A 25115-nucleotide genomic window follows, 5' to 3' on the forward strand; every position below is an offset into this window, starting at 1 on the left:
ATGGAAGCTCCACAGAGAACGTCTAAACGCAAAAACGGTGTGGACCAAGACAACATCTGGTAAAGCTGCTGCCTGCTGATACCAACTCTTCTGATACTTCTCTTATATCAAGACTTTCTGTTTTAGTTCAGTCTCACTTTCCCTTCAAAACCTGCATCAGACACTCACTGTTAGTTGAACTCCAACTGGATGATTTCATGATGCTACAGTCAGTAGCTCATTGGTTTTCAAACTTTTTGCACCCGAGGCACACCAAAGGGCAAGACAAAATCTCGATGCAAAATAGCCTCTATAATAACGTGTGTTATCACTCGTATCACTTTAAATGTTTTTTATTTACTAATACCAAATAAAATTTGACAAACAACTATGTTACTCGTGAAATATTTATGAGCGAAATAAATCAGGAATTAATTTGAAACTTTGTGAAATGACTACATCAAAGCAGCAACATGCCCGCTTTTGTATGTTAGGCTTTATTTCAGGGGTGGGCAACATTTATTTTCCTAGAGGGCCATACTGACTTACATCAGGTAAGCGAGGGGCCACACATTGGAGATCAACACTCCCACTATTTTTTAACCCTCTCTCCCGTTGTGATTGGTCATTTCTTGTTAACCTCCTGATATAATAGTGATACAAATCCAATGGCTGTAGCAGATGAGATTTACTAACATAATTCTGTCCTATATTGAGTTTTTGGGGGTTGTGGTTTTGTTTTTCTCTGAGGACCTTGGGGGCCGGATTGAGATGGCCCAGGGGCCGGGGCCGGGGCCGGGGCCGGCCCTGGGGCCACATTTTGCCCATGTGTGCTTTATTTGCAGCGATAATAATGTATGGTTGTCACACAATCCCAAGGCTGGATTGGCCTCAAGGTAGGCACACCATTTGGGAACCACTGCAGTAGCTGATGTGAAGCTATTGCAAGTGAACCGCCAAATAATTTACAAGTCAAATTGGCGAGTGTTGACAAAGGTCCATTGGACCGAAACGTTGTTTGTTTAACCCATTGATACCCATTGACACGCGAACCGCGTGACGCGGTTCGCGGTCTTAAAGGGATACACACACAAATGCTGCATCAGGTATCAATGGGTTAATAAAAGGGTGACGCTGAAGTGTGCGGAATCTTCTTCAAGACTCAAGTGATACTTTCCAGCGCACCTGCACCAGAGAGAATTGGATGTGTGAATATCTCTTTTAAAAAAATATATCATTTGTTAAAACTATTGCAGACAGCCCCTCACTTTTAGTTCTGTGTGGTGCTCCTTTTATCGATAGAATAAAACATGCTCTGAGAACTCATTATTTGGCCTCCGGACTGTTTACGGTCAGAAGTGAGCCACAAAAGATTTTTCTGATTTTCAAGTGGCCAGTCTGTGAGTCAGAAATGGTGGGGGAGCCGCTGGTCTGTTTTGACCTTGAAACCTTTTCTTAATTTATTTTATTAAATATCTAATCACTTCACTGGCACGGCTGTTCAAGAGAAGCGGCTCTTACAACGCAGATACCAAAATGTAACAATTGACAAAATAAATACAATGAATACAGACATTAATATTTGACTGATTAGTTCATCATGCAATTATTTAAAATGGCAAGTGATACAACCATTGCTGATAATGCCCATAGGGGGTGCTATGGTCATATTTTAGATTTTAAATGGCCATATCTCGAGAACCGTTCAACGGATCGACTCCAAACTTGTGGAGTGCAAATTTCAGACACATGCGCCACCTACTGGCAACACAAAAGCGGTTTATCTCGAGAACGACTTTAAACTTTGCGGGTGCACTGCTGGGAACTCGATGGAGTGTGGTGCCGAATTTCATGCAATTCAGACATGCGCATAAAGGTAAAGTAAAGGTAAAGTCCCACTGATTGTCACACAATGTGTGAAATTTGTTCTCCGCATTTGACCCATCCCCTGGGGGAGCGGTGAGCAGCAGCGTGCGCCGCGCTCGGGAATCACATGGTGATTTAACCCCCCAATTCCAACCCTTTGATGCTGAGTGCCAAGCAGGGAGGCAATGGGTCCCATTTTTATAGTCTTTGGTATGACTCGGCCGGGGATCGAACTCACGACCTCCCAGTCTCAGGGCGGACACTCAGACCACAAGGCCACTGAGCTGGCATAGTCACAGCTCCACCTACTGGCATCACAGAAAGTGGTTTATCTCGAGAACCGTTCGTCCAATCGACTTCAAACTTGGGGAGTGCGCTGCCGGGAACCTGATGGATTGCGCTGCCGAATTTTAGACACGCACATAGTCCTAGGGCCGCCTACTGGCAGCAAAAAAAGCGCTTTATCTCGAGAACCGTTCATCTGACTTAAAATTTAGCGGGTGCGCTGCTGGAGATCTAACAGACCGCAGTGCCGAATTCACTGCAATTCGGACACAGGCATAGTCATAGCGCCACCTACTGGCAACACAAAAAATGGTTTATCTCGAGAACCGTTCTTCCAATCGACGTCAAACTTGGGGAGTGCGCTGCCGGGAACCCAACGGAGTGCGGTGCTGAATTCTGTACACGCGCATAGTCATAGCGCCACCTACTGGCAACACAAAAAGGGGTTTATCTTGAGAACATCTGTCCGATTGACTTCAAACTTCAAACTGCTGGCCACCCAAAAAAGTCCAGTGTCGAATTCCATACAAGTCGACCACTCAGAGCATGGCTTTCATGTATCTTGAGAACTGTTTGTCTGATCGATTTCAAACTTAGGGGGTGCACTGCTGGGGACCCAACAGAGTGCAGTGCTGAATTTTTTGAGTCTCCACCCTAGAAATGAGCATGTGAAGCATGCACATTTCTAGTCTTTTTAATCGTGTACTGTATGTGTGTGTGTGTGTGTGTGTGTGTGTGTGTGTGTGTGTGTGTGTGTGTGTGTGTGTGTGTGTGTGTGTGTGTGTGTGTAGGAAGGCACATGTAGAGGCGGAGAAGGAGTCGGCCAAAGCCTGGCCGCACAAGTGGGGTGTCCTGACCGAGGCCTACCAGGAGGTAGGCTACACACACACAGACACCCATCCACACGCACACGCACACACACACACACACACATACACACACACACGCACACACACACACACACACACACACACACACACAAACAGAAACACACACACACACACACACACACACACACACAAACAGAAACACACACACACAGTTTCTCCTGTATATTTCAGTACGAGAGGTCGAGTGTGAAGCTGAAGGAAATGAAGCGAGTGGAGCTTCCTCATCACCTGAAGATACGACCTCCGACCCCCCCAGAGAAATACATCCATGTACATAACACACTATCTATCTGATATATCTATCTATCTATCTATCTATCTATCTATCTATCTATCTATCTATCTATCTATCTATCTATCTATCTATCTATCTATCTCTCTGTCTGTCTGTCTGTCTGTCTTTCTGTCTATCGATAGATATCGATTGATCGATTGATCGATCGATCGATCTATCTATCTATCTATCTATCTATCTATCTATCTATCTATCTATTTATATTTTTGTTTATCTACTTATCTATAACTTTTTAACTCTTGTTTATTTCTTCCTTCCTTCCTTTCTTTATTTTGTCCTTTCTTTCTTTCTTTCTTTCTTTCTTTCTTTCTTTCTTTCTTTCTTTCTTTCTTTCTTTCTTTCTTTCTTTCTTTCTTTCTTTCTTTCTTTCTCACCTAATTTCTCCAGGTGGGCCCCTCTCCTCCGGTTCCCCAGACAACCCAGGCCCTGATTGGCTGGCGCTCCGCTCAGCCGCAGCTTCAGCTGGAGAACTACGGCATGGTGCATCATGGCAGGCGGAGTGTTCTGGAAGCTGGGCTGAGCCAGAGTCAAAGAGAGAGTTGCGCCAACGGAAGTCCTAAAGGCCTAAACATGGTCGTCCGTCCGCCTCGAATTGGAGCCGTCTCGCCGTCTGGCGGCGCCAGCGAGCCCCACATACTCGGACGCCACTACGCCCCCGCTCCCCCCCCCCCGCGGAAGCTCCGTGTGAAAATGGCGGAGATTGTGTGCCAGGCAGTCTGAATTAAATTGAATGTAACGTTCCCAATTCTATGTATTAAATTCTAAAAAACGCTTGATCGTGACTCACGTAGCTATGAGCTCCATTCAAGCTTCCAAGGATAGTTCCAGGAAGTACGTGGTTGGCTGTTTGAATGCATAACATAATGTTATAATAATAAGGCTGATAATATACATTTTGATTCTTTAAACGTCTTACCCTTTCAAAGTATGTCACAAACGGTCTATTCTGCTGCAACTCTACAGTGCTGCTTAATCGAGAATCTAAAGTAAACACGGGACCCTTTTGCAAATAGCCATGCCAGTTTTTCCTTTGACAAAATTTAGCTTTAGCTTTGGAGCATTATTAGCACCCTTTCCCAACAAGCTTGCATGACATGTTTGATACCAATGGATGCATAAGGTCTTCTAATTTCATAATATGATACCAGTATCTTCACTTCTGGAAGACAATAACGTTTTCAACCCATGTCTTAAGCGTTAGGGCACATCTAAAGCCACATCATGTGCTGTTGAAGTGAGCTCAAAATAAACATAAAAGGACACAGAACCATTCAGCTAAAGGTCTAATGTGTTTACATAAATGTCAAGGCCACCATCAATTGGCCACCATTTCAATCATCAATTAAAACTTTTCCGATTTGGCTCCTACACTCTGTTTGTTTTGAATATATTTGTGTGAGATTCAATTTCCGCCTTGTTTTTTCTTTTGTCTTTATAGTCATATAAGAATTGATATATTCATATGACATCATAGCAGCATACGTGATAGCTCTGGTTGTCCTGAAAACTATGAGGTCTATCACTTGATGGTCCATTACAGGGTTGAGGTTATACAAGCAGCATTATTACACAAGGAGACCAGATGGAAACAAAAATAGGAAAAAATTGCTTCGACCCCAGAGGGTCAATATCACTTTTTCTTTGCACAACTCTGTTCCAATATCTGCAATACACATATTCTGTACAATGTATACTGTACATATTGTAAAATCCTGTAAGGTTCACAATTTGCTTACAAATATGCTTCAATTAGCATTAGCATTTATAGGTATACCTGGTTTATATGTAACCAAAATCACCATGACATTTATCATCAGTATAATACATCACATAACTTTACCAATTTCTGTAATGATTTGATGTTGTACTGATAACTCATTAACTCATTCCATTAGGCCCTGCTTTACTATTTTGCAACCACAAATGCAAGGATTGTTTTTTTCCCCCTTTTGACTGAACTGTAATATTGTAATCATCGTTGGGTGAAGTACAATGTATTTATGTACAAATCCAGTTTGTATATCATGGTGTACATAAATAAAAGTTTTATTATCTACCATGCCTGTTGCAGTTGATTGTTTAATTTGGACGTCAGTGACTAAATTAGATTTATTTTTTGCTGTAACTGTCTCATCAGCCACTGACTGGTTTGTCTACTGGTTCCCATGATGGCACAAAGCATGACTCAGTACAATCAACTGAGTTGTACAAGGCTTCTATATCTCCATTTTATTATATATAGAACCTCCTAATTTGCTCCCTGACTGATGCACAACACAAGAAATAGCTTCACTCATTCAGCTGTACAAAAACACTCTTATAATATACATGACAACACACTAGAAACAATGTAGAAACAATGTAAACAAAAGCATGTGACTCACCACTAGATGGTGCAAATTGCTCTCTTGCTACAGCAGCATGTTCTGTTAGCATCCATTAGTCATGAAGCTATGCAGGCTTATAATGTCTTTGTAGTCAAGACCTGTGTCATTCTGCTGTGAAGAAACATCTCCCTTCACAGGTGAGCCGAGGCCTGCTGATGTCATGCTGTGATATAATTTTAAACTTTTCATATTTATATTGTGGTAAATGTAATATATCTACAAGTGAAAGAGGCAGTAGGCTCTGGGCTACTGGGCTGATATGATACAGCATACGTTCTCATATGGACTAGAATAGTGACATCTAGAGGCATGTCAGAGATAACACTAGTTGTGTCTCTCAAAATGTTTAAATTATCCATTTCAAATAATTAATTTAAAACACACCACTTTCTTTTTAAGAAAGAAGAACATGCATGAACTTGATTAATTGTAACAATTTTATAAAACATAGCACAAGAACATTATAGATATAATTTAAAGCAGGTCCAAAATATCTTAAAATTAGTGCTGTGTAGAATCCAGAGTGCTTATTATGTTTCCGCTCTGGGAGTGAGGCAGTTTCAGTTGAGGTCCTGACTCACTCCTGCACTTTGTCTGCTCACAGAGCAGCTAGGCTGTGCCTGCTCCTCCTATTCTGACATGGACCGACGGACGTAGAGGAGGTGTTGGAGGAAGACAGAGATGGCAGCTGTGCTCGTGGATAAAGAGGAACATGGGTTCTGAAGGTCCAGGGCAAAGTGATTGTGCTCAGGCTAGGATGTTGCTCAGAGGGGTCAGGGGGAGGCTGGGGCAGAGGAGAGGATAATCTGACATCATGGGGTGATTTTCCTGTGGAGGAATGTTCAGTTCTTCCCTCAACTCTTCAGACAGCGATTGATGAGATGAAGACTTTGACCTTTGTCTTAATGGCTACCTCAATCTGTTCTTTGAGGCAACACCAGCAAGTCCCACAGTGTCTAGTACTGTGTTGCCTCTAGAGCCCCTTTTAGATTGGCCCAAAAACCCAGTCCACAAACCACCATCTTTTTCTGTTAGAAACAGCTGATTAGATGGATCTGCAAATTACATGGCTATATCATCAGATCAGCTGTGATCGGCACATGAAATACGATAAATAGCACACCAGCTGAAAACGGTATATTTTGCATCTTGATAACATATCATTTTTGGCCTTTTACACTCACACAAGACATCCTCAATTATGATGCAATACTTTAAAAAGAGCCAGGGCCCTAATGAAACCAATATCAGTGATGCTGGGGACGTACGTGTCCCCGTCACTTCTTCAAATGGCAGATTTTGTCCCTATCATTTTTTTAAAGCATAATTTGTTAAAAATGTTCTGAAAAAATTGCGTGCACCAAGAAATGTTAACTAACAAATAAGAATTAATTTATAATGTTTTATTTGCACAATAAGAAAACATACAAAGCAATATAAATGTAGAAAGAATTATTGTCCAAAAATGAGTAGTGTCATTCCTTCAGTTGTTTGTACTTGGTCATATTTTGGGGCAGTGATATTGGATATTGTTATTGCTGTGCTGACTGACATGGTGCTTAGATGTGATATTGGCATTGTTCAATTGACATGGTTTTGCATGTGGATGTGATGATTATGGATGACCGTACTTGTGCGGTCGACATTGTATGTTGTGCATTGTATGCTGAGCCTATTTTCATATTGTCCACTCTGTATTAGCCTATAGGCATGCCCTTTAATTATTTTATTTTTTTCCCATATTATGCCTAAAATGGCATAATATGTGATTTTAGCAGAGTGGGATTTTAGATGAGACTGGGAGACAACAGTTCTAGTCTCGAATCTGAAATAAAACTGCTTGTGCTGCACAGGCAGAGGTGTGAGTTTCATGTCACACTTTGCACACTAGTGTTAAACGGCCCCAGCCAGTAGAGAGCACAGTGTTGACTCATTCTAGGTGACAACTCAAACTCCCACGATGCTGTTTGACCTTGATATGTAGAAGACTATTACAATGCTTATGCAAGCCTTGGGTACTCTTGGGCTGCATTTCACAATAAAGATATCAGTGACATTCTTAGGGGGGAAGTCCTGTTATAGGTTTGTACGTGATAATTCCTTATTTTTAAATGTTGGTTGTACTATTTCGTTGTATCCACTCAGTGGCACAGCCAGGGTCGGACTGGCCTTAGGGAGCATAGGGAGTTTGACCGGTGGCCTGGCCTGCTAAATGGCCTGCAGGTGCATAAAGAAACACCACAATGCAGGAAATGAAGTGTTTAACCCTCAGAATTTGCCTAGGCCCCTCCCATCTTTATGCCCCCCCCTCCCCCCACATGTTCAAATGAAGCCTACAAGTGCCTGCATCATCCTGTGCCCCCCCACCCCTTCATTATCATTGTGTAATTTGCACTCTGGTATCAGTGCACAACAATTCACCAGAATGCAGGAAGTGTCTTTATAACTCAGACCCCCAGACCCGCTTATTAAAAAGTGTGCTGACTGCCTGACTGGGGCTATATTTCACTCTATATTTCCTGGCCTGAACGATTCTCCCAGTCCACCCCTGAGCACAGCACAATACTTCTGTCATCTTTCACCACGTTGAAAGGCTCACACCATCAAACCGCTCATGCAGGGGAAATGCTTAGAACTGCAGTTGTGGGTGTCGGCTCGTCGCAGCCGACATTCAACTGGTTAAAGCCATGAGCAGTTTGAGCTTCCGTTTGTTTGTTCTTCTTTTGATGCAAACTTTTCTCAAAGCGATATAATAACCTTCCCTGTGTGCATAGTTCTATTGCTTATCCTCATCTCAAATTATATGAATAACAATAAAATACCAACTTTTGGCTGTTACAATAACACATTTTTGTCAGCAATAGAGCAATCAACTATGCAACACAGTCTATGACAACTACAACATCTGAAGGAATAGTGGTAAAGTTAAGTTAGTAATTTATTTTTTTATTTTTTTAAGAGAGAGAAAGAAGTTAGTTCAAGAAGGGCCCAGATAGAGCCTGAAAAGGTGTGTCTTTAGTCTTTTCCAAAAGATCGGCAGTGATTCAGCCGTCCTGACTGAAGGTGGAAGCTCATTCCACCATTGAGGTGCCAGGGACGAGAAGAGTCGCGATCGGGAAGCCAGTGACATTATTTCATTAAGTTAATTTCCAAAGAGTCTTCTTACCCTACATTCTAATTTGTGTATGGATTCTACGTTTCCTACTCTGTGGAAAGAGTGAGGTCAGGTGTGTGTTAGGAGGCAGAGAGGAGCAAGGTCCACCCTCCTCCATGTATATGCGTCTACGCCTCAGATTCTCCTAGTAGCCTGGGGCCCCCAAATCTGCAGGGGTCCCCTATAGGCCTACATGATAAGAAATGTATTTTAAGCATCTGGATGAGAGAATCAATCCCTCCTTTGGATTGAAAAAAGACCCTTGCTCTAGAATAGGCTTTTCTGCACACCTTATAGCTTTTTCATATTTACATAAAAGCATGACTTTACTCCACTCTCTTATAAAAATGTCTAAAATGTATTTTCCCTGCCACCTGTTGTGCAGCAGAAATTCATACGCAGCATTCCTGTCGAGCAAATGAGTCCCTGCATGGAACCAGTGAATAATAAAGAAATGATGAGTTATGACAGTTACAGTCAACCAACTCCACAGGCTGATCTTTTCCATGATTGGAAACTCTTGTGTGAGACAACAAAGTCTTTTGTGGGATATTGGATCAAATATTAGTAAGAATAGATGGTGACAAAAATAAATCGATTTAACTATTTCTATGTGGGAAAATGATGTGTTAAGAGAGGCTTAAGCTTTGTGGAAGTTGCTTCAGCAAAATGCTTATAAAAATAGTTTTACTTATTCAAACCAAACGGTTCAGATATATTAAGAAACAACAAGAGAGACCACATAACATTTCACTTGGACCAAAACGTAAAAAACTTCAGATTGAAAGAAAATATTTTTTCTATGTTGTTCTTTGTTACTATTGGTCTGAGTGAAATGTTCTACTATGGTCTCTCCCGATTCTAAATATATCTGAACCGTTTGATTTGACCAAGTACAACTATTTGGATAAGCATTTTACGAAATGTCTATGGGAAAATAAATGGTGGATGAAAATCTCTGGTACAGTGCTGAAGCAGGAAGTGACGTTCACTTTGCCTCTGACCCACATATGAGGACAAACAAAAATCAGAAGTGTCAGCAACAATATAGGCTTTGGTTGATGCCTAACTGGAAAAGAGAAGCAAATTAAACTCATTCAAATATATGTATGTAATGTATTGTAGATAGAGATATGAATGCAGTATATTTGACTCTGTATGCTCAATAGATACACAGCAGCTTATAGGACAGGAGGTGTGTTCAGAATGAGGAGGAGCAGCAGTTAGCCCTGCAGTAAGAGTGACTAGAGAGGGAGGTAGTGTTCACTCTCACATTGAAGCAGTAAGAGTGACTAGAGAGGGAGGTAGTGTTCACTCTCACATTGAAGCAGACATGGCTTTGACCTGCATCCCTCTGCTTCTCCTCTGTGGACTCATTGGTAAGTGAGCAAAGTCTTCATGAGAACACTCTTAGTTTAGCTTGCATAACTGTTAGGCTACCTGTGATGATGATGATGATGATGATGATGATGATGATATTAATGTTGTATAGTAGTGACATGATATTCTGGAATAATGAACTTTGATTCACATATTTAAAGTGACAACCACCTCTAATATTATAAGATGAACTGTTCTTTCATCATTATGTTTGAATGAATTTACAGTCTACAGCAGGGATACTCAACTTGCTTTGCCCAGGGGCCCCTTTTTGCAAAATGACAGGCGAGGCAGCCAGGGGGCAGTGAATAAACAAACATTATAAATATTATTTTTTTATGTAGTGGATTGTAGGTTTTGGAGGTGCCAGCCGGAGTTTAGTCTGACACATATACGATTTTTACACGCTGCCATGAACCCAGACAGCATCAATCTGAACCAAATAATCAAAGCAATAATCAGAGTGACAATAATGCAAAGTTCAATATCAGTGTATTGGAGTTCAAATGAAAACCACTAACAAAAGAAAAATGTCCTTTGCAGGCAACTCCAAATAGGCTAATCCAGTAATTCCCAACCAGGGGTGCGTGTACCCCTATAGGGTACTTGAGCAGCTTGCAGGGGGTGCTTTTAAAGATTGGGGATTACAATTAATTTCCAAAATGATAGAAAAATATTCCAAGTCATTTCGTAAGCCCATTGCTTAATTAGAATAGTTCGGCGCTCTGTACTCTACACCAGAGGTTTAGGGACCAAAGGAGAGCCCAAAGCCCATTGCTATGCACAGTGTAACTAGTTCCCCCCTGACAGGTGTGAACTGTCAGGGGGTCATGCAAACTAGCTTCTAGTAAACATGAATAAACGTCCAGTTGATGTCACTATGGATTCAGGTTTAGGGACCAAAGGAGAAAAGAGCCCAAAGACCAAACCCCGGCAGTTCAGTGAAACGGTGGGCGGTGGGGAGGCTGCAATATCTGACAATTGAGCTGCAGCTGCTCACTCAAACTAGATTTAACATTGGTTTTCATTGTGAATTAGAATGGTTCAGGGGCACTCTGTACTTTACACTATCACGGGCTGCATCTGGCCCCTGGGTCCTAAGTTGAGTATCACTGGTCTCTAGTTTCTATGTTTCTGATTGTGATATAGTTGTGAGATCTACATGAAGCCAAATAAAGGGATTATATTGTAAACTATGTACCTCATGTTGTTGTTGTTGCAGGAATTCACAGCATAATACATACAGTGAGCAAAGTGTCAGTGAAGACAGGAGGCTCCATCACTATTCCTTGTCTCTATCAAGAAAAGTACATAAAGCATGTGAAGTACTTGTGTAAAGGGTATACTTGGGCCAGCTGTGATTATGTGGTAAAAACAAACAAACCAAGTCGTTCAGGAAAGTTTTCGATCTCTGATGACACCAAGCAAAGAATCTTCACTGTGACCATTAATGACCTGGTGGTAGAGGACACCTTTTATTACTGGTGTGTCGTGGAAATTGATGAGGGGAAAGATGATGGACAGCATTTTCAACTGTCAGTCTCCAGTAAGATCAAGTTATTCATTTCAGAACATGTGAAACCCTTTCTGTCTGTGTGTGTGTGTGTGTGTGTGTGTGTGTGTGTGTGTGTGTGTGTGTGTGTGTGTGTGTGTGTGTGTGTGTGTGTGTGTGTGTGTGCGTGCGCGCGCGCGTATGTGCGTGTGTGTGTGTGTGTGTGTGGGGGGGGGGGGGCAGAGGGGCTGTCTAATTTTGCTGCAGAGACCAATTATGACTAGTGCTGATACCCATTATACTGATCCTGTGTGTGTGTGTGTGTGTGTGTGTGTGTGTGTGTGTGTGTGTGCACGTGCGCGTGCGCGTGCGCGCGTGCGTGTGCGTGCGTGCGTGTGCGTGTGCGTGTGTGTGTGTGTGTGTGTGTGTGTGTGTGTGTGTGTGTGTGTGTGTGTGTGTGTGTGTATGTGTGTTTGTCACCTGCTGGCTGCTATGCGTAGTGCTATCACGAATTGGCCATTTTTTGGCCATTTATGGGGATAATGAACTAATTAAAATACCTGGCCCTGTCACCATCTGCTCGAGACCTCACTTTACGTTATTTGTTGACTTTACGTCATTTGTTGACGTAAAGTCAACAAATGATGTAAAGATTGAATGGTTTGAAGATATTTGAATGTATGCAACATGCTGTTCCATATTTGATATTTCATTATCATCATTTTGCCAGTGTAGAGTATTACACACAATGTTCTATTGATTGTTGCTTGTTCTCCCTCAAGGTACGTCTGAACTCAATGTGGACCAGCAGAACATATCAGGATTTAATAGAGGAGATATAATGATCAGAGGTCACCATAGTATCACTGGACAAATAAAGTGGTGTAGACTGGGATGGTTCTGTGGGGAGAGACAGTATGGATCAATCGATGGAACACAAGTGACAATCTTCAGTTCCTCAAGTCTCTTCAATGTGACTATGAGTGGACTGAAGGTTGACAGCAGTGGTTGGTATTTGTGTGCTAAAGGAGACCTACAGATGCCAGTTCATGTCACTGTTCATGAACGACCCTCAACAACTACTATGAGCTCCACCATAAGTATAAGCTCCACCACCACAAGTAAGAATCAAACCTTCTTCCTCATCTTTCATATTGTCACATATGACTGCCTATACGATGCCTAATAAAAATGAAGCCATTAATCGGACACACACAAATGTAACATGAAGTCAAACTCTAAAATAGTTCAAATAATCATGAAGTATAAAATTCAGCCTTGTCACACTACTCACTCTTTATAGAGACGTTTCCTCCAACCACCCACCAACATTCCTCCGTGCTCACAGGTACTGAGCCATCTAGTGGTCTGCCCACAAACTCCATTGCAGCTGGAGACAACCTGCCAGACCCACAGCAGAGGTCAGTCCCCTTTACTTAGAGCTAAGACACCTACCATGTTCTCACAACACCATGGATTCAAAACTGATTCACATTTGCTCTCCACCCCCTGTATATCCTGTCCCTCTCCAGTGTACTTCCTGTCCCTCTCCACTGTATATCCTGTCCCTCTCCAGTGTATATCCTGTCCCTCTCCACTGTATATCATGTCCCTCTCCAGTGTATATCCTGTCCCTCTCCACTGTATATCATGTCCCTCTCCACTGTATATCCTGTCCCTCTCCACTGTATATCATGTCCCTCTCCACTGTACATCCTGTCCCTCTCCACTGTATATCCTGTCCCTCTCCACTGTATATCCTGTCCCTCTCCACTGTATATCCTGTCCCTCTCCACTGTATATCCTGTCCCTCTCCACTGTATATCCTGTCCCTCTCCAGTGTATATCCTGTCCCTCTCCAGTGTACTTCCTGTCCCTCTCCACTGTATGTTTGATAAAGCAGACATGGCATAAAGATGATTTCTTAAAAACATCTAGTTTTCTTACAACCAAAGGTGAAATATGGATGCATTTTCTGACTGTTGCAACACTTAAAATTGACATTTTATTGCTCTAGTTTATAATTGTCAACATTAGTGCACAAAATGAACATTTGAATTAGAATCCAAACACACAAATGTGTCAGATAACTTTTATGGTTGTGGGAAATGTGTGCGTCTTTAATCAAATGTACCTCATCTGCATCTATCTTCTGCTAGATCCATTGACCTAAAGATTCTCCTCATCCCGCTGGTCTTGTTGGTTTTGGTTTTAGCATCTGCCTTGTTTGGTTGGAGGATAGTAATACATAGTAAGTCCATGGCAAACGCTGATGAATCAAATTCAGAACCTAAATATTATTTGTGTCATTACATTTTAAATAATTTTCTTAAAAAAAATTATTACATGATATTTTAAATAATTTTCTTTAAAAAAATTATTACATGATATTTCCTTGTGTTTGTTTCAGAGAAGGCCAAAACTGAAGCATCAGCCATCACAGTGGTAAGATACCCAGTATCACCTTTGATGGTCATGTGTTGTCATCGCCTCATCATAAATTATCTTCTTTGTGATAGTATCATGCTTTATGGACTGATCATAGGACACACGGAACAAACAACATTTAAGGAATGTGACCATGCAAAAAGGCTACTGGTGTAATTATTTTTATATAACTAAGTGTGAGTTGTTGGTCATAATACATGGATTATAGCAGCACTATAGTGCTGTAGTAGTCGAAACCGGTCTTGGTCTCAAGACCACATTTTGATGGTCTCGGTCTCTTCTGGAACTCGTCCTCCCTCGGTCTTGGTCTTGACTTGGTGTCGACAAGCTGGACTCGAGATTTTATTTCAAGACCAGTAGAGAGACCACACTAACCCAAAAGTCAAATGTGCGCACGATCATGCTTGTGTGTAATAAACCCCCAAAGGCCCATTCTGAGATAGGGAAAAACCTTTTGCGGTTTACATTTCAAATACATTTTTATTTTAACATAACCACTATAGACTAATATTAGTCTATAGTGGCTCACTCAGTGGCTGACAGTTTGGGGTCATAATTTAGGGTGTTTTTACACTTCATTCTGCCCACTATGTTGAGCCTCTCTGAACCTCAGTGATATGGAATTGCAGTGTTTCAGATGCCTTCTGTCACTGAGTATACTCACTACTAGCCTGGGTAAACCCATCCCCCACATGACCTGCTCTCAGACCTGCTCTCAGTCACTAGGGAACTAGTGATTTGGAACTGAGAGAGCAGGTCACGTGGGGGCTGGGTTTACCTAGGCTAACTCACTACAGCCACTTGTATTTGACTAAAATCCCTAAATAATGACCCTGTTGTTAGCAGAGCAATGGTGTAAATAAAGGTTAAGCCATCACTGGAGTCTTGAGAATGGTCTTGCATTGACCTGGTCTCGGTCATGTGGTCTCAGTCTCGTCCCCCCTAGGTCTTGGTCTTGGTCTTGGTCTCATTGACCCCCGCCCACCCCTGGTCTTGGTCTTGGTCTTGACTAGGTCAGGGTTTAGGACAGGTGGTCTCGACCCAAACACTAAGCAGCACTTCTATATACGGTAGTCACTGCTCAGTTGGATGTTGTTAATAATATAATCTGCATGCCTGCTGTAAACACTATTATTCACACACTGTGTATCGTTCCTTGTGAAGTTTTGTTCCTCCTCCTTCTTCTACTTATTCACAACAGGCTGCTGACAATGAAGAGAATTTGATCTACAGTGATGTTCATTACATTAGGACATCTCCAGCCCAGGTACTGTATGAATGTGTCCACATGCACATAATGATGCAGTTTGCATGTTCTCCCCGTGTCTGTGTGCATTTCTTCCAGGTGCTCTGGTTTTGTCCCACAGTCCAAAGACATGCAGGGTGGATTGAAGACTCTAAATTGCCCATAGACATGAGTGTGTTTGTGTAGTGTATATTATGATGTATGTAACCTATATCATCATGTCTATCAGGGATGTATTACCAAACGGGCCTACTGGGCCCAGGCCAAGAGCTCAGGGGGCCCATAACCAGAGATGGGGACTTGAGACTTGGTGACTCGAATCGACTCAAGCCCCTGTTTTGATGACTTGTGACTTGACTTGACAAAAACATAAATGACTTGAGACTTACTTGGACTTGGAAGTTAAAGACTCGAGACTTGACTTGACTTGAGAGTTGATGACTTGGTTGTTAGTGTTTGTCAGTTTAAATATTAAATATGAACAAATGTAATATCATCTAACAATGTTTGATGTTGTAGCCTGGCTGTCAGTGTTTTGACTGTTTAACAGTGATCGAGAGGAAGCATTTTGATTGAGAAGAGATAAATACTGTACGTTTAAGTCATTTGTTTTTGTTTGATTACATTGTAGTCTTATTATTGATGTTCAGTATTTCACTGAACATCAATAATTATAATACAAATTAATTTCATTGTCATGAACAGGTTAGATAAATTGGCCAATAGCACTATTAGACAGGTACTAATACTTCATCTTTTTTGTTATAAAGGAAGGTAAGACTGCAGTATTTTGGGGTGGGGGGAAGTGACTTGACTTGGGACTTGACTTGCCTTAACTAAGGACTCAACTCGACTCGACAAACCCTGTGACTTGACTTGACTTGACTTGTCCAAAACAAAATGATTTGAGACTTGCTTCAGACTTGGACCAATGACTTGAGACTTGGACCAAAGTGACTTGGTCCCATGTCTGCCGATAACCCACCCACTGAGCTGCCTTTGAGCAAGGCCCTTAACCCCAACCGCTCCAGTGGAGCTGCTCAGTAGCCAGCAGAGCACTCCTGAAAAAGAGAGCATTGCTCTCAGTTCAATCTGGGAGCCCAGAGTCTATTTCAGCACCTAAATAGACTCTGAGACAGCCGGACCTTTTTTGAGGCTTCCTGTACAGTGCAAATCTTCCGCCCGGGACTTCCGCCTCAGCGCAGTGCCTGTTGCTGTACTGGTGAATATAAGAGTTCCAGTACCGAATGCTAGAAAATATAAAAATGTTGACGTTTAGCATTCAAAATAAAAATTCTAAATAAAAGCGACGCAATGTATGTTTTTAAGAGGCACTGCTGCGCAGAAGTGGATCTCTCACCCTTAGTCTACAGTTTGACAGGGTGAGAGACAGAGATCTTTAAATTGTGACGCTCTCTCACTCACAGTTAACAGGCAGGGTGAAGAAAAGCCTGACTGTGGTGAGCACACTTGGGGAAGTCGTTTTCAGCCGATCTTTTCTTACCAGCTTTTCTCTCACCTCCACAAAATGCTTGAACTGGACACATTTGAATGTGATGGAGAAGGCCGGCACCTCCACACCAATCACAATTCTTTCTCATTCTGTATATTCTTTTAGTATTAAAGATTAATTTTGGCCGTGGAGTAGGCCTAATATATGAAGAAAATATGACAATGCTTATAAAGAATTGAATTTGAATGTGTGGTGCCCCCCCAACAAGACAAATTGACTGGTGCCCCCGGGCACTTGCCCGATGTAATATATGGATAATCCGGCCCAGAGTCTTTAGTTATTATTCTGGCCTTAAATGTGCACATGTGTGCACATGGCTTTTATGCATCCAGGCCCAGGGGCCTGTCATGTCATAATCCGCCTATGACGTGTATATGTAGTATTTACGATCATGTAGTATTCATATGATATGTAGCTACTGTATGCTATGTAAAAGTCCTTGTGATTATACCCATGCTTGTGATTATACCCAGCGAGCATTTTTAGGTTGAAAAGACGTTTAAAAAACGTTTAGGGTCAACGTTGAAAAAACGCGCAAGAAAGGTTCAAGAGTGAACGTTTTTTCACCGACTATTTGCAGACGTTGATTAAACGTTCAGATTTAGACCATATTTCACCAGGATCTTAAATTAAAAATTCAGCACCGCACACGAGATTCAAACCACATTCTCCCACACTCTACGGACTGAGCTATACATTTACTTATGTTATCTAGGGAGCTGTGCACATATATAGTCTATCTCGCACACAACTTGTAGACTACACAATTGTACGATACCACAGCTCAACGATCGGGAGGACAGGTTATTTTATGTGATGTGTACGAGACTATTATATTATGTAACAGACTAAAATTATGTTGTGTGTGTGTGTGTGTGTGTGTGTGTGTGTGTGTGTAGTGTTCGTGTAGACCAGATTTCAACTCTCAGTTACACAATAAATTGGACAAATGCCAATTCACACACTATCAATATTGTCTCTATTTCAAGCTACAACAAATGTTTTAACAATATGATTAACCACCAAATTGTGTTTTTTGACACGTTGACGTTGTAACCGCATTTTAGCCGGTTGAAAAGAGGGTGGAATTATGTCTTAGATGTTCAAACTCAATATCATCCAGATTTAAACTAAAAATCAACGTTGAAAAAACATTTTATGCTCGCTGGGTATAAATAACTACTAGACTGGACTAATAATATTCAAAGGGGAACACACAAAAATGGAAGTCAAGTAACTGTAGTCGAAGATATGAGATTAATGTTGTATTTCAAATTGGTCCTTGTAGGTCCCACAGACCAGTGATCCTGATGCTCTGTGCAGCAATGTTGATCCTGATGCTCTGTGCAGCAATGTTGATCCTGATGCTCTGCACAGCAATGTTGATCCTGATGCTCTGTGCAGCAATGTTGATCCTGATGCTCTGTGCAGCAATGTTGATCCTGATGCTCTGTACAGCAATGTTGTGAAAGACAGGAAAGTCCAGGAGGTAAACATCAAGGCTGTGTCCACATTAACAGGCCAAACCACTATTTAATATTTCTGTTCAAATCATAGAAAAGCAATAAAAAAATACTACTATTACTGCAAAGCTGTTAGTATTTTTTATTGTTGTTACTTTTCTTTCCTGCTAGTGCATTCATTTAATGTCATAATTTGCTTGTGTTTGCCTGCTTTTTTCCATTAGACTGAAGCAGCAGAAGCCAGTGTGATCTACGGTACAGTGGTTCCACACTAGAACATGACCAGTGTGATCTACGGTAGGCCTACAGTGGTTCCACACTAGAACATGACCAGTGTGATCTACGGTACAGTGGTTCCACACTAGAACATGACCAGTGTGATCTACGGTACAGTGGTTCCACACTAGAACATGACCAGTGTGATCTACGGTACAGTGGTTCCACACTAGAACATGGCCAGTGCTAATAAACCCAAAAGGCTGGAGGACATTGATGCTACAACACATATAATGATAATGTCGTATTGATGTGATGTGGCACTTATGTCCTCAGTTATGAGTTTGGAGAAATGGACACGGTAAGAGAGGTTATCTGAGTTACTGAAGCCTTTCTGTCGGCTCCAACCAGTCTGAGCTCTCTCATCAACAAGACATTTCCATCCACAGAGCCACCCCTCACTGGGTGTTTTTGGTTTTCACACCAGTGTCAATTCTAGAGAGGTGGTAATGCAACCTAAAGGATGCCAACTGCCATAAAAAACCACAGAAGAAGAAGAAGAAGAGACTGTAGTGCAGCGATACTCAACTTGCTTTGCCTGGGGGCCACTTTTGCAAAATGACAGGAGGCCAGCGGCCAGTTAATAAACAAACATCAATATTTTTTCTGTATTTGATTGTAGGTTTTTGGGGTGTCAGCCGGAGTTTAGTCTGACAATTTTGTGCACACAGGATAGTTAGTTAGTCAGGTTAAGTTAGTTAAGTACATATAAGTGTGTGGGTGGCGAGAAGGTGGTGATATTTGACAATTTAGCTGGAGCTCAGTCAAACTTTATTGAACATGAGATTTCATTGTGAATTAGAAAATGGTTGGGGGGGGCCACTCTGCACCCTATCGCGGGCCGCATCTGGCCCCCGGGCCACAAGTTGAGTATCACTGCTGTAGTGTGTGAAAAAGATCAGCCATTTCAGAAATACTTCACTGAGCGCACATTTTGATGTTTGATGTGACGCTGCTGACCTCTATCTGCATGATCCTGCATTGCACTGCTGCCACATGATTGGCTGAATGGATCATTGCATAAATAAGCAGGTGTACTGTACAGGTGTTTAAAATGCTCCGTCAGTGTATATATATATATCGAGGGATTCGAGTCAAAGTAAGTGAGATTTGGGGCAAATATGAGTTATATCAATTAAAAGGTCTCAGTGAGATCTTTTCATTTAAAAAGACACAACTGAAATCATATGAATCAAAAGTTTTAATTCAGCAAAAACTGAAAGCCAGTAACAGTAAAAGTAAGGGTTTGTTTGCTGCCAAAAGGGTGTAACAGCACTTTTGACACTGAACAAGCAATGTGGCTAGTTAGTTAGCACTTAGGGCAACTCAACATGCATGCTGACATAAGTAATGCTGTCAGCATGATCATATCGTTTTTAGTAGCCTATCCTATTCATATCCCAATTAATAGTTTAGGTCAATATTAGATAAATGTAAATATGTTAATATTCCCATGAAATACTACTTTAGGCATATAGATTCAAAATGTTATTTTATAATGTTATGAGCGAGTGTGAACTGGTCAAGATGAGCTCTGGTAAAGACTGCAAAGCTGAAGTTATCCCTCAGTCTTATGAGGAGTTTTACAGGTCTTTTTTTTAGGACCCTGGAGCTCATATACCCTAGCTGACATATGTCAGACATGGCAGTAAAGCTATAGGACTCTTGTGGTGCTCAGATGAAATGTAGGGGTACTCAAGAATCCCTAAAAAGGGTAAAAATGCCACTGATTTTGATCATTGTTTGGGTGAAGTAAAAATATGTATTTATATATAGATCCAGTTTGTATATCATGGTGTACATAAATAAAAGTTGTATTATCTACCTTGGCTGTTGCAGTTAATTTTGATGTCAGTGACTAAATTAGAGTTATTCTTTGCTGTAACTGTCTCATCAGCCACTGACTGGTTTGTCTACTGGTTCCCATGATGGCACAAAGCATGACTCAGTACAATCAACTGAGTTGTACAAGGCTTCTATATCTCCATTTTATTATCTATAGAACCTCCTAATCTGCTCCCTGGCTGACGCAAGAAATAGCTTCACTCATTCAGCTGTACAAAAACACTCATATAATATACATGACAACACACTAGAAACAATGTAGAAACAATGTAAACAAAAGCATGTGACTCACCACTAGATGGTGCAAATTGCTCTCTTGCTACAGCAGCATGTTCTGTTAGCAGCCATTAGTCATGAAGCTATGCATCAGGCTTATAATGTCTTTGTAGTCAAGAAAGATCTGTGTTATTCTGCTGTGAATAAACATCTCCCTTCACAGTGTGAGCCGAGGCCTGGTGATGTCATGCTGTGATAGAATTTTAAACCTTTCATATTTATATTGTGGTAAATGAAATATATCTACAAGTGAAAGAGGCAGTAGCACTGGTTTTCTAAAATATCCAAATCTTATTACCAGCAGTAGGGCTGGTGCAAGATGCCAAGACCATTTGCATTTGACAGATGTATCCTTGTCTGTCTTATATAAATGATGTATTAGTCTGCATCTGTGACAGCTGATCACACAGCAACATATACATATTGAGCATACATACAGAGTGGGCATTCCTGCTTATATCTGCAAAGTCAATTTCCTTGAATGGAAGAGCAACTGAGCTGATATGATACAGCAGCACACGTTCTCATATGGACTAGAATAGTGACACCTAGAGGCATGTCAGAGATAACACTAGTTGTGTATCTCAAAATGTTTAAATTATGTATTTCATATAATTAATTTAAAACACACACACACAAGAAACAAGAAGATACATTAACCTGTTTAATTCTAACAATTTTATAAAACATATATAGATATAATTTAAAGCAGGTCTAAAATATCTTAAACATAGTGCTGTGCTTTATGTGCTGTTCTACACAAAGTCCTCTGTTATTGATGAAAGAATCCAGAGTGCTTATTATGTTTCTGCCCTGGGAGTGAAGCAGTTTCAGCTGAGGTCCTGACTCACTCCTGCACTTTGTCTGCCCACAGAGCAGCTAGGCTGTGCCTGCTCCTCCTATTCTGACATGGACCGACAGACGTAGAGGAGGTGTTGGAGGAAGACAGAGATGGCAGCTGTGCTCGTGGATAAAGAGGAAAATGGGTTCTGAAGGTCCAGGGCAAAGTGATTGCTCAGGCTAGGATGTTGCTCAGAGGGGTCAGAGGGGGAGGCTGGGGCAGAGGAGAGGACAATCTGACTTCCAGGGGTGATTTTCCTCTGGAGGAATGTTCAGTTCTTCCCTCAACTCTTCAGACAGCGATTGATGAGATGGAGACTTTGACCTTTGTCTTAATGGCTACCTCAATCTGTTCTTTGAGGCAACACCAGCAAGTCCCACAGTGTCTAGTACTGTGTTGCCTCTAGAGCCCCTTTTAGATTCACCAAAAACCCAGTCCACAAACCACCGTCTTTTTCTGTTAATGACAGCTGATTAGATGGATCTGCAAATGACACGCTATTCATCGGATCAGCTGTGAACGGCACGTGATATACGATAAATAGCACACCAGCTGAAAACTGTATATTTTGCATCTTGATAACATATCATTTTTGGCCTTTTACACTCACACAATACATCCTCAATTATGATGCAATACTTTAAAAAGATCCAGGGCCCTAATGAAACCAATATTAGTGATGCTGGGGACGTACGTGTCCCCGTCACTTCTTCAAATGGCAGATTTTGTCCCCATCATCTTTTTAAAGCATAATTTGTTAAAAATGTTCTGAAAAAATTGCGTGCACCAAGAAATGTTAACTAACAAATAAGAATGCATTTATAATGTTTTGTTTGCACAATAAGAAAACATACAAAGCAATGAAAATGTAGAAAGAATTATTGTCCAAAAAAGAGTAGTGTCATTCCTTCAGTTGTTTGTACTTGGTCATATTTTGGGGCAGTGATATTGGATATTGTTATTGCTGTGCTGACTGACATGGTGCTTAGATGTGATATTGGCATTGTTCGTTTGACATGGTTTTGCAGCTGTGGATGTGATGCTTATGGATGACCGTACTTGTACAGTCGGCATTGTAGGCTGAGCCTATTTTCATATTTTCCACTCTGTAGTAGCCTAATAGGCATGCCCTTCTTTTATTTTCTTTTTTTTCCCCATATTATGCCTAAAATTGCATAATATGTGATTTTAGCAGAGTGGGATTTTAGATGAGACTGGGAGACAACAGTTCTAGTCTCCAATCTGAAATAAAACTGCTTGTGCTGCACAGGCAGAGGTGTGAGTTTCATGTCACACTTTGCACACTAGTGTTAAACGGCCCCAGCCACTAGAGAGCACAGTGTTGACTCATTCTAGGTGACAACTCAAACTCTCACGATGCTGTTTGACCTTAATATGTAGAAGACTATTAAAAATGTTTGTTTTCATCTGAGCCCTTAATTATGTCCCCACTGAACCACTTTTCAACACAAATTGACACTCTTGTAATCTAAGGTGAATTCAAAAAGCAACACCCACTGCAAGGACGCTTATTTTATTTGACAGATGTTAAAATACATAACTAATAGAAGCCCATACGCCAGTATAAAATTGTCGAGGAATTGATGACAGTGAGTATCAGTCAGTAATGATCTACAAAATGTGGCATAAAAAATTATTGCAGTCAGTAGCAGAGCAATGCTTTTAGAGAAGATAACCTTCTGTGTCATGCACAAAGGGTCTACCAGGTGCATAAAGAAACACCACAATGCAGGAAATGAAGTGTTTCACCCTGAGAATTAGCTGAGGGAGGCCCCCCATCTTTATGTCGTCGTCCCCCCCCCCCCCCCCATGTTCAAATGAAGCCTACAAGTGCCTGCATCATCCTGTGCCCCCCCCCCCCCCCCCCCCCCCTCCATTATCATTGTGTAATTTGCACTCTGGTAGCAGTGCACAACAATTCACCAGAATGCAGGAAGTGTATTTATAACTCAGATCTTCCTGGTGGAGGACCCCCAGACCCGCTTATTAAAAAGTGTGCTGACTGCCTGACTGGGGCTATATTTCGCTCTATATTTCCTGGCCTGAACGATTCTCCCAGTCCACCCCTGAGCACAGCACAATACTTCTGTCATCTTTCACCATGTTGAAAGTCTCACACCATCAAACCGCTCCTGCAGGGGAAATGCTTCTGCAGTTGTGGTTGTCGGCTCGTCGCAGCCGACATTCAACTGGTTAAAAACATGAGCAGTTTGAGCTTCCGTTTGTTTGTTCTTCTTTTGATGCAAACCTTTCTCAAAGCGATATAATAATCTTCCCTGTGTGCGTAGTTCTATTGCTTATCCTCATCTCAAATTATATTAATAACAATAAAATACCAACTTTTGGCTGTTAGAAAACATGGCAAGTTAATTTCCAAAGAGTCTTCTTTCCCTACATTCTAATTTGTGTATGGATTCTAGTTTTCCTACAGCATACCTGTGGAAAGAGTGAGGTCAGGTGTGTGTTAGGAGGCAGAGAGAAACAAGGACCGCCCTCCTCCATGTATATGCGTCTACGCCCCGGACTCTTCTAGTAGCCTGGGGCCCCCAAATCTGCAGGGGTCCCCTAAGAAATGTATTTTAAGCACCTGGATGAGAAAATCAATGCCTCCTTTGGATTGAAAAAAGACTATTACTATGGGATATTGGATCAAATATTAGTAAGAATAGATAGTGAAAAAAAAATCTATTTAACTATTTCTATTTGGGAAAATGATGTGTTAAGAGAGGCTTACGCTTTGTGGAAGTTGCCACAAACAATGCACAAAACTATCTATTGATTCTATAGAGAGCCAAAGTGGAACGTCACTTCCTGCTTCAGCACTGTACCAAACATTTTCATCCGCCATTTATTTTCCCATAGACATTTCGTAAAATGCTTATAAGAATTGTTTTACTTGTTCAAACCAAACGGTTCAGATATATTTAGAAACAGGAGAGACCACATAACATTTCACTCAGACCAAAACGTAAAAAAACTTCGGATTAAAAGAAAATATTTTTTCGATGTTGTTTTTTAAAGTTTTGGTCTGAGTGAAATGTTCTATGGTCTCTCCCGATTCTAAATATATCTGAACCGTTTGGTTTGACCAAGTACAACAATTTTTTGAGCATTTTACGAAATGTCTATGGGAAAATAAATGGTGGATGAAAATCTCTGGTACAGTGCTGAAGCAGGAAGTGACGTTCACTTTGCCTCTCTATACAGTATATAGCCCACATATGAGGACAAACAAAAATCAGAAGTGTCAGCAACAATATAGGCTTTGGTTGATGCCTAACTGGAAAGGAGAAGCAAATTAAACTCATTCAAATATATGTATGTAATGTATTGTAGATAGAGATATGAATGCAGTATATTTGACTCTGTATGCTCAGTAGATACACAGCAGCTTATAGGACAGGAGGTGTGTTCAGAATGAGGAGGAGCAGCAGTTAGCCCTGAAGTAAGAGTGACTA

General features: G+C 41.2%; 2 protein-coding genes across 2 annotated transcripts; both read left to right on the plus strand.

The window, feature by feature from the left end:
* On the plus strand, positions 1–6359 carry LOC310799413 (ciliary microtubule inner protein 1-like; the record flags this gene model as incomplete). Its single annotated transcript, XM_083661999.1, has 5 exons — positions 1–59; positions 2922–3003; positions 3192–3290; positions 3703–3841; positions 6307–6359. 5 exons carry the CDS (start codon positions 1–3, stop codon positions 6357–6359), a joined length of 432 nt encoding a protein of 143 aa, XP_083518125.1.
* A 3812-nt stretch (positions 6360–10171) lies between these two features.
* Positions 10172–18673, plus strand: LOC310799414 (uncharacterized protein; the record flags this gene model as incomplete). The annotated part of the gene is made up of 9 exons (XM_083662000.1): positions 10172–10235; positions 11459–11782; positions 12511–12849; positions 13077–13149; positions 13888–13979; positions 14139–14173; positions 15378–15443; positions 18224–18424; positions 18623–18673. The coding sequence occupies exons 1-9, from the start codon at positions 10190–10192 to the stop codon at positions 18671–18673; spliced, it is 1227 nt and encodes a 408-aa protein (XP_083518126.1). The 5' UTR covers positions 10172–10189.
* Between the last annotated feature and the right edge of the window lie 6442 nt (positions 18674–25115).

The sequence above is a fragment of the Poromitra crassiceps genome, assembly GCF_964638095.1.
Source record: "Poromitra crassiceps genome assembly, chromosome: 27".
Classification (NCBI taxonomy): domain Eukaryota; kingdom Metazoa; phylum Chordata; class Actinopteri; order Beryciformes; family Melamphaidae; genus Poromitra; species Poromitra crassiceps.